Source organism: Manis javanica, chromosome 8 (genome assembly GCF_040802235.1).
Source record: "Manis javanica isolate MJ-LG chromosome 8, MJ_LKY, whole genome shotgun sequence".
NCBI classification, from domain to species: Eukaryota; Metazoa; Chordata; class Mammalia; order Pholidota; family Manidae; genus Manis; species Manis javanica.
This window is the reverse complement of record NC_133163.1, coordinates 76113551-76122731: the sequence shown is the minus strand read 5'-3', so window position 1 is coordinate 76122731 and position 9181 is coordinate 76113551. Positions and strand designations below refer to the sequence as shown.

The following is a 9181-nucleotide window of genomic DNA, read 5'->3' as shown; positions in this document are numbered from 1 at the left end:
TTGCTTTGGGGTTTATCTCCGCTGTTGCTGTGGGCTTGGCCTTGCTGGGGCTGTTCCTCCAAAATGGTGGAGCCCCGTTGGAGGGGGAGCAGCCAGGAGACTATTTATCTCCGTAAGGGGCCTCTGTGCTCCCTGCTGCCCAGGGGGTTAGAGTGCCCAGAGATCCCCAGATTCCCTGCTTCTGGTCTAAGTGACCTGTCTTGCCCCTTTAAGATTTCCAAAAAGCACTCTCCAAACCAAAACAACAGCAGCAACAATGAGAGAGGGAACAGAAACAAAGAGAAAAAAAAAAAGGAAAAAAAAGGAAAAAACAAGCGATTTTTTTTTTTTTTTTTTTTTTGTCCTCAGGTGCCGGTCCCAGGCACCCGCTCACTGGTCCTGCTGCCCTGTCTCCCTAGCACCAGGGTCCCTGTCCTTTCAAGGCTTCCAAAAAGCACCCACCCACCGGTCCCGCAGGGAAGGAATGCTCAATATTCTTTGTCCTCAGGCACTGGTCCCACGCACCCGCTCACCAGTCCCGCCGCCCTGCCTCCCTAGCACCGGGGTCCCTGTCCCTTCAAGGCTTCCAAAAAGCACTCGGCAAAAAGAGAGAAAAAAAAGGGGAAAAACGCGCGATTTCTTCCGTCCTCAGGTGCTGGTCTCAGGCACCCACCCACCGGTCCCACAGGGAAAAATGCGGGATATTCTTTGTCCTCAGGTGCCGGTCCCAGGCACCCGCTCACCAGTCCCGCCGCCCTGCCTCCCTAGCACCGGGGTCCCTGTCCCTTTTAGGCTTCCAAAAAGCACTCGCAGAAAAGAGAAAAAAAAAAGGGGAAAAACGCGCGATTTCCTCTGTCCTCAAGTGCCGGTCTCAGGCACCCGCCCACCGGTCCCGCAGGGAAAAACGGGGGATATTCTTTGTCCTCAGGCGCCGGTCCCAGCCACCCGCTCACCAGTCCCGCCACCGTGCCTCCCTAGCACTGGGGTCCCCGTCCCTTCAAGGCTTCCAAAAAGCGCTCGCCAAAAAGAGAAAAAAAAAAAAAAAAGGGGAAAAACGCGCGACCTCCTCCGTCCTCAGGCACCGGTCTCAGGCACCCGCCCCCAGGTCTCGCAGGGAGAAACGCGGGATATTCTTTGTCCTCCGGCGCCGTTCCCAGGCACCTCCTCACTGGTCCCGCCACCCTGCCTCCCCAGCAACGGGGGCCCGTCCCTCTAAGGCTTCCAAAAAGCGCTCGCCAAAAAAAAAAAAAAAAAAAAAAACCGCTCCGGTTTCTCTCCACCCGCCGGGAGCCGGGGGGAGGGGCGCTCGGGTCCCGCCGGGCTGGGGCTTGTATCTTACCCCCTTCACAAGGCGCTGGGTTCTTGCAGGTGTGGATGTGGTCTGGATGTTGTCCTGTGTCCTGTGGTCTCTATTTTAGGAAGATTTTTCTTTGTTATATTTTCATAGCTCTATGTGTTTTTGGGAGGAGATTTCCACTGCTCTACTCACGCCGCCATCTTGGCTCCGCCCTCCTATATTGAATAATTTTATACAAGGAAAGATGTTGAAAGGTGACAGAGTGGAGAAACCCTTTGCACAGTGTTTGGATCCAACATTTACCTATGTATGAAACGCACTCTGTGGTCATCTATATTTGGGAATCTTCCTCTCTTTTCAGCACCTCTCCACGTCAGTGATCATGTCTTGTAGGTGACATTTGACTCTGGAAAATGGGATAGGACAATGCAGGTGCCTCTTGGGGGAGAATCACCTTTACCTGGGTGTGTGCTGTTTCTACAGTACCCAAAGAAAACCTTGTGCAATCTGAGAGAAAGATATAAATCTGTTCCTAAAGAGATTTCAATCATTTTGACTCCCATTAAGTCAACAGTATTTATTATGAAGAGCTCATAGCAACAGACTCAATCAGTCAGTTCTGGCTGGATCAGAATGAAGGACGAAACTACTGAAACTTGACTTATTATTTGCCTACTTCCTATTTCCTGATAAACTTGTGGCAGAGTTGTGGCTCTCATGGAAGGTAACTGCTAAGGTTGGCTTCTCTTATTTTCTGTTACTTTAAAAATTTCCCTAGGGTCAATTACAGTATGTACAATCTTTTGCTTGGGGAATATGGTAATAGCACCCTTGTGACAAGACCAATATGCTTCCTAGAAAACATTCTTAGTTTCTAATGCTTTCCAATTTCACATCATGTGGGACAAAGTCTGAAGGGGCTTAACAGGGCTTGTTGATGATTTCATATCTGTGATTTATTTTCTTATCCAAAAAAACTTTAGAAAAAAAAGGAAAGAAAAGCAATTGTGCTTGTTATTGGTCAAAAGAGTTTCTTATTGGCACTTTCACATTCTATGAAACTCACATTTCTTTGAATTGTTAAGTGCTAACATAGATCTGCATAGGCTAGGAGAAACATAGAATCTCAGGGTTACAGGGACATGAGAAGTCATCCAGCTGTCATTTACAGTATTTTAAGTCATGCTCCCTTTTATTGGTATTTCTTGGTCCTGTTTCTTAGAATACTTTTGTCTGGCTTCTTTTCTGCTAGTCTGATCTTTGGAACTGTCTAAACCCTTTCTCCAAACTTTCTTCAAATGTCTAGAGATGGTTTAGATCTTGAAATAATACTTTTTTAAAAACTGAAGTTATTGTTGATATACATTCTCATATTCATTTCAAGTATACAATACAGTGGTTCAACAATTACCCATATTATTAGATCCTCACCCCCACTAGTGCAGTTACCATCTGTTAATATAGGAAGATGTTACAGAATCATTGGCTGTATTCTCCATGCTGTACTACCATCCCTGTGACCAAACTTCTATTAGGATTGAGAATTTTTGTGCCCTTTTATCCCCCTCACCTGCCCCTCCTACCCACCTCAACCCCTTCCCAGTGGTAACCACCAGTCATTTCTGATGGTTATTGCTGAGTAACAGTGTGAGTCTACTGCTATCTGGTTCATTTTATTTTGTTTAGTTTTTATATTGAAAGGATACTTTGAATGTTATCTGTTCCCTCCACCCCAAACTTTTCTGGTGATTGCTATAGCTCCCAAGTCACCTTGGTGTTGAAGTGTCTAGGGCAGAGATCAACAAACTTTAGCTGTAAAGGCCTTATAATAAATATTTGGTCTTGTGGACCACATAGTCGCTACTGAAACTATTCAAACCTACCATTGTATGTGAAAGCAGCTATATACATCCAAATGGCCCTGGCTGCATTATAATAAAACTTTATTTGTAGACAAGAAAGCCCACTCTCACCATACCTATTGAACATGTTACTGGACATCCAAGGCAGAACTATTATGCAAGAAAAAGAAATAAAAGACAGCTGAACTGGAAAAGAAGAAGTAAAATTGTCACTGTTTGAAGATGACATCTTATAGACATAGAAAATTCTAAAGACTCCACTAAAAAATTGTTGGAACTAATAAATGCATTCAGTAAAGTTGCAGGATACAAAATCAACATACAAAAATTAGTTTCATTTCTATACATTAAAATGAATTATCTGGAAAGAAGTGAAGAAAACAATACTGTTTATAATAGCATCAAACAAAATAAAATATTTGGGGATAAATTTAACCAAAGGGGTGAAAGACCTGTACAGTGGAAACTATGAGGTATTGATGAAAGAAACTGAAGACACAAATAAATGGAAGGCTATCCATATTCATAGACTGGAAAAATTAATATTGTTAAAATGTCCACACTACCTAAAGTAATCTATAGATTTAGTACAATCCCTATCAAGATTCTAATGCATTTTTACAAACCTGAAAAAAATGTTAAAATTCATATGGAGCCATATGAATAGAGATACCTCTTAAGAAGATATACAAATGGCCAAGAAGCACATGAAAAGATTCTTGACATTACTAATCCTTAGGAAAATACAAACCAAAACTACAGTGAGATACTACTTCATATACATTAGGATGGCTACTATCAAAAAACCAGAAAACAACAAGGGTTGGCAAAGATGTGGAGAAATTGGAAAACTTGTGCACTGTTGGTAGGATGTGAAATGGTATAGTCATTGTGGAAAACAGTATGGCATTTCTTCAAAAAATTAAAAATAGAATTACCATGTGGTCCAGCAATTCCCCTTCTGGTTGAGGAACTGAAAACAGGGTCTCAAAGAGACATTTGAACACCAGTATTCATAGTAGCATTATTTACAATAGTTAAAACATGGAATAATCCTAGTGTCCCTTGGTGGATGAATGGAAAAACAAAATGTGGTAATATACACGCAGTGGAATATTAATCTTAAAATGGAAAGAAATTCTGCATTTATACTTGCTCTTCTTTGTTGGGTGTGGTGATTCTGGTAGGTTCTTGGGACCATGCAGGTGAAGATGGTCCCATCTGGAATTGTGGGGTGATTTGCTCTCCTCCAACTGATTTGGACTCAGGTTTGTGCTGGAGTCAGCTTACTGTTAAACTTTCCAAAATTATGTGAGATCTTTGTTAAATGTGCAATTAAATTTAAATACACATTTGCAATTAAATTTACATTTTCAATTATATAAATTGTATTAAAAATTAATAATACTCAGAGCTCATGATTTTCTGATTGTTTTACTGGTAGCTGTGAGGTTATTTGCATCTCTCACATCTTCATGGAGGAAATGCTGGCTAACAGAGTGCCGCTGTTACTAAGTCCATGTGCAACTATGTCCTTTTGGAATTTGAAACTGACCAGGTAGAAGTATTTAAACCATGGGAATATGCAAGTAATATACAAATCAGAGCTTTTTTTTTGTTGTGGTGGTTGGGGAGGAGACAGTTTTTAAACATTTACCAGCATACCATTAGCTGGAATCCACAGTTCCTGTTCTTGGCCTTGGGTCTGGAAGTCACAGCATGCTGTGGTGACTTTGACCCCAGCCTTGTGCTGCAGCACTGTCATCCCAGTACTTCCCTGTCCTCCTGGGAAAACATACCAGCATCCCTGATTTCCTTATTCACCACACTCAGGCACTGGAAAGCCATGTTCATATATTTATGCTCCCCTGTACTAAGAGCTGACAGCCAGTTATCCTGAGGATCTGCAGCCTCTCTGTGCCACTTGCACAGGAGCAGATTACTATTGTTGGTGACCTTTGCTTTTCCTATGCTCCATACAGCTCCCACTTGTCTGGAAGTTCGGTTGCAAGTTGGAGAAAACCCAAGCTCTGACATCCCCACAGTCTGCCTCTGTTTCCTGTTTTTTCTCCTTGAGCCTCCCAGATTTGCAGAGGTGAGGTTTTCCTGCTTTCATTGAATTTTGTATGGAACCTTCACCATATAAATTTTGTGTTCAAGTCCACCAAGCCTGGCTTGATGTGTTGTAGTGGTAGATAAAGTAATTTGGGAAATGTTTTTCTCTCTTGACAAGTCCTGACTTTTAAGCCAGTTGTCTTGCTGCCAACACGAAGACCCATTTTGACTACCAGAAGCTGCACAGTAATTTTTCTGCCTTGCTTATCTCTTCTGTGACATTGCCATCTTAATCTTTCTTCCTTGAGATGCTCCCTGTCCCCACTCAGCTCCAGTGATATTGATGTTTTAAGTGGCTAGAGATAAGGTCCTGTTCATAGATATGCAAATAGAAGAGCACATCAAGATATGTAAAAATACTGCTTCTTTACAGAGGTATAAAGGACAGAGGGTTGTAAAGCTGTGTTTCCTCCAGCAGCTGGGTGTACTATACAATCTGATAAGTCTCACCTCATTTTGTGATAGGAAATAAGCAAGCAGTGAATGGTAAATGGACATTAACCATACAATACCAAATATCTTAAATTTGAAAACATGTAAGTTATTGGTATCGCTTTATTCAGCATGCTATCTTTATATTTAATTTAATGACTATGAGGAGCATTCATAAGGGCTTTTATAGGTTCATTCTGATCGTTTCCATACCTATTTGCGCCGCAAGTCCTAAGTTTCTAAACTACACATTTATCTACTATGGATTTTCAAGAAGGAAGATCTCTGTTATACATTTTCTCCTCTGCCAGTGAGATTTCTCTCCACTGTCTCACTTAGCAACTTCTTCCATTTCCACCTGAGAGAAGGTTGAGTACTAGAGGTTGGAGCAGGCCATTTTCAGAGGGTAGGAAACAAGATACATAGAATTACTGTGGGTAAAATTGGGAACTCAGGCCAGTAGTCACATTCAAAGAGCAGTAGCTGTGTATGGACTTGGGAATCAGATAATTTCTAAGTTCAAACCCTGGCTCCACAGGGCTTTCAGATTAAATCTCTTGGTATAAGAGAAACACAGGTGTCAGGATGGGGAGGAATTTGGAGTGCATCCCATCACTTTCTTTGATGTTTGGAGTGAAGCTTCCTGAGCTCTGCTGTTTGAGGTCTCTTGGCCTTGTTCCCTTGAGTGCTTGGGGATGAATCTGTCTTCAGTGTCCTTTGCCTTAGGGCCTTTGGAGCTTTGTATGCCCGTTGGTGTGAGCAAGATAGAATCTCCTATTGTCCAGTTGTTTTCTAGTCCTTGTGGTGTGTGTGGAGTTCCCAGAGCCATTTTGATAACATAGACGTATGGAGCATGTTCTCATTGTGGCAGCTAATCTCACTTTTCTTGTAGTTCCTAAGCAAAATAAACCAAAAGAATGGTGGTGGAAGATGCTCTCATCACCCAGAGTATACCCCATCTCAGGGGTGAGCTGTTCATTGCTGCATATGTGGCTCAGGAAAACCTACATATCTATAGGGCCACCTGTGTGTGTCATTACTCTGGAGGAGAGGGCATGGGAGAGTTTTGTAATTCTCTTCCTCTTGGCCCTCCTAATGGTTCCCTCCCTTGTCCTTTGTGGCCTTGAGATGGTAAATACTTTGACTACTACTAAGTCCCGGGTCACTCAACTTTTCCTTGGGGTTCCCCTACACCCATATGTTTGTAACTAGTCCCTGTGAAAAGAAACCCTCCTCAATTTATCCTGTTTTGAGTGGGCCATCTATTTCCTCTTGGGAGATTGATACCATCCATCCAGATGTGTCTTAAGAGTTAGCAGAGGAGGTCAGCTGGAAGAACCATAAAGGCCAAGATCCTCATTAAGAAGGGTTTTAAAATTTGGAGGGCTTATTTTCATACTCTTTTAAGAAAAGTCTTCAAGAGATTACACAGTATGAGTTTGGATGGGAAGTTATGCCAAACAGAGGGGGAAGCTTGAGCAAAGAGACTCAGGCATATATGGGGAATGCTCACAGAATATCAGTAAATCAGTGAGGATGGGAGAGGGAAGGGAAAGTAGACATGTCTTGGGAGATAAGTTCTGTTCGGTCCAGATTGTTTTGGACTTTGAATTCCAGATTAAGGAGTCTGGCTTTATGTTGTACTCACTGGAGGCTCCTACAGATTCTGTGTTGCAGAAGGCTAATTCTGACTATGGTGTGGATGAGGAGGAAGAAGTCAAAAGACTAGTGAGGAATCAAGAGAGACATTCTAAAGGATGAGGGGACAGCATTTGATGTCTTAGCACATGGGGAGAGGGAGGAGCAGGAAGGAAGCTTAAATGATCCAGTATTTTCAAGTTCAAGTTCCTGGGAATGTCAACACCCTGCACAAGCAAAGAAAAACAGAATTTATAGAAGTCTAGGACTTAGGGGCAAAGAGAATGAAAAAGTGGTAGGGTAGCATTATGTCATTTTTTTCCCTTTCAAATTTTCTGGCATAATATACTCCTGAAAAGGTTACATATTCTCATCCTATCAACCTTTGATAAGACAGTTTCCTATTTCACAAAGTAGTCTGTGGCCATGGATGTAATGTATCCATTTATTTCTAAACAAATGATGTAAAACAATTTGAACCAATTTAATGAGAAGAAGATTATGCATCCAAAGAGTTCAGAAGCTTCTTCCAGGTGTAATTACATTCAGTTCAGCTTAACTCATTACCTGTTCATTGAATGTTGGTCACATGCAGCAGGAGCTCAGACAGCGGTAACCATGGTGACGTAGGTGGTCCCTGAGCCTGTAGTTACTTATTGGCACTTGTGGTCCCTCGACCTGCTGCGAGTCCCTTCAGGGCAGACTTCACCTCCTGGTTCCTGAGTGTATGGATGATGGAGTTCAGTAGTGGAGTGACAACAGTGTAAAACACAGCCACTGCCCCATCCAGGGGACTTTTGGAGCCTGGCCTGAGGTACATGAAAATACAGGGCACGTAGTAGACTGTGACCACGGTTATGTGGGAGCCACAGGTGGAGAAGGCTCTGCGCCGCCCATCAGCAGTGCGCACCTTCAGGATGGCATGGACGATGTTGGCGTAGGAGAGCAGAATTAACATGAAGCAACTGGCAGCCACCACCCCAATGTCCACAAAGGTCACAAGCTCATTGGTGGCCGTATCAGCACAGGCCAGTCTCAGTACCGCAGGGATGTCACAGATAAAATAATCCACCTGGTTGGGCCCACAGTAGGGCAGGCGCAAGGTCAGGGTGGCCTGGATAGACCAATGGATGGAGCCGGCCACCCAGGCTCCAGCCACAAGGACAGTGCATAGCCTGCCATTCATGAGCACAGGGTAGCGCAAGGGCTGGCATATTGCCAGGTACCTGTCGTAGGCCATCAGGGTGTAGAGGAAGCACTGGGTGCTGCCCAGGAAGTGAAAGAAATACTGTTGAGCCACACAACCAGCAAACGGGATTGCCTTGCTGGCAGGAGTGAAGTTTAGAATAATGCGAGGAACGATGACCGAGGAGAGCCACATGTCCAGGAACAAGAGCACGCCCAGAAGGATGTACATGGGGCGAGCGTGGAGCTTCGGGTCAGTCCATACTGTGATCAGAACGAGCAGGTTGCCCAGCTGAGTCAGTGTGTAAATGATGAAGAAGACCAGGAAGAGTAGGGTCCTCAGGCCTGGGGGGTGAGATAAGCCCAGGAGAATGAACTCTGTCAGCACGGTGTCCAGGGAAGTGTTTTTGGGCTTTCCCATGTCTTTCTGCAGTCTGCTAAGATGAATGGTGGAATCAGACAAGGGAACAGAACTCAGCGAGGTGGCAAGAGAATGCTTTTGTCTGATGATTATTACCTGAGTTATGAGATAAACAGAATACTATTAAAACTTTTAATTTAAAAAAGAAGAGGTGGTGTTGCTATTATTTATTTTTGTTTACTTGGTAAGAGAAAGCATCCAGAGGCTGGTTAGTTTCCCGGATGGATGGAAACTCTTATCTTTTGGGAGATA

The 9181-nt window shown here is 43.4% G+C and overlaps 1 protein-coding gene across 1 annotated transcript; it reads right to left on the bottom strand.

The window, feature by feature from the left end:
• Window positions 1–7972: 7972 nt before the first annotated feature.
• OR10G2 (olfactory receptor family 10 subfamily G member 2) lies at window positions 7973–8929 on the bottom strand. Its single transcript, XM_017644583.2, has one exon. The coding sequence runs from the start codon at window positions 8927–8929 to the stop codon at window positions 7973–7975; it is 957 nt and encodes a 318-aa protein (XP_017500072.2).
• Between the last annotated feature and the right edge of the window lie 252 nt (window positions 8930–9181).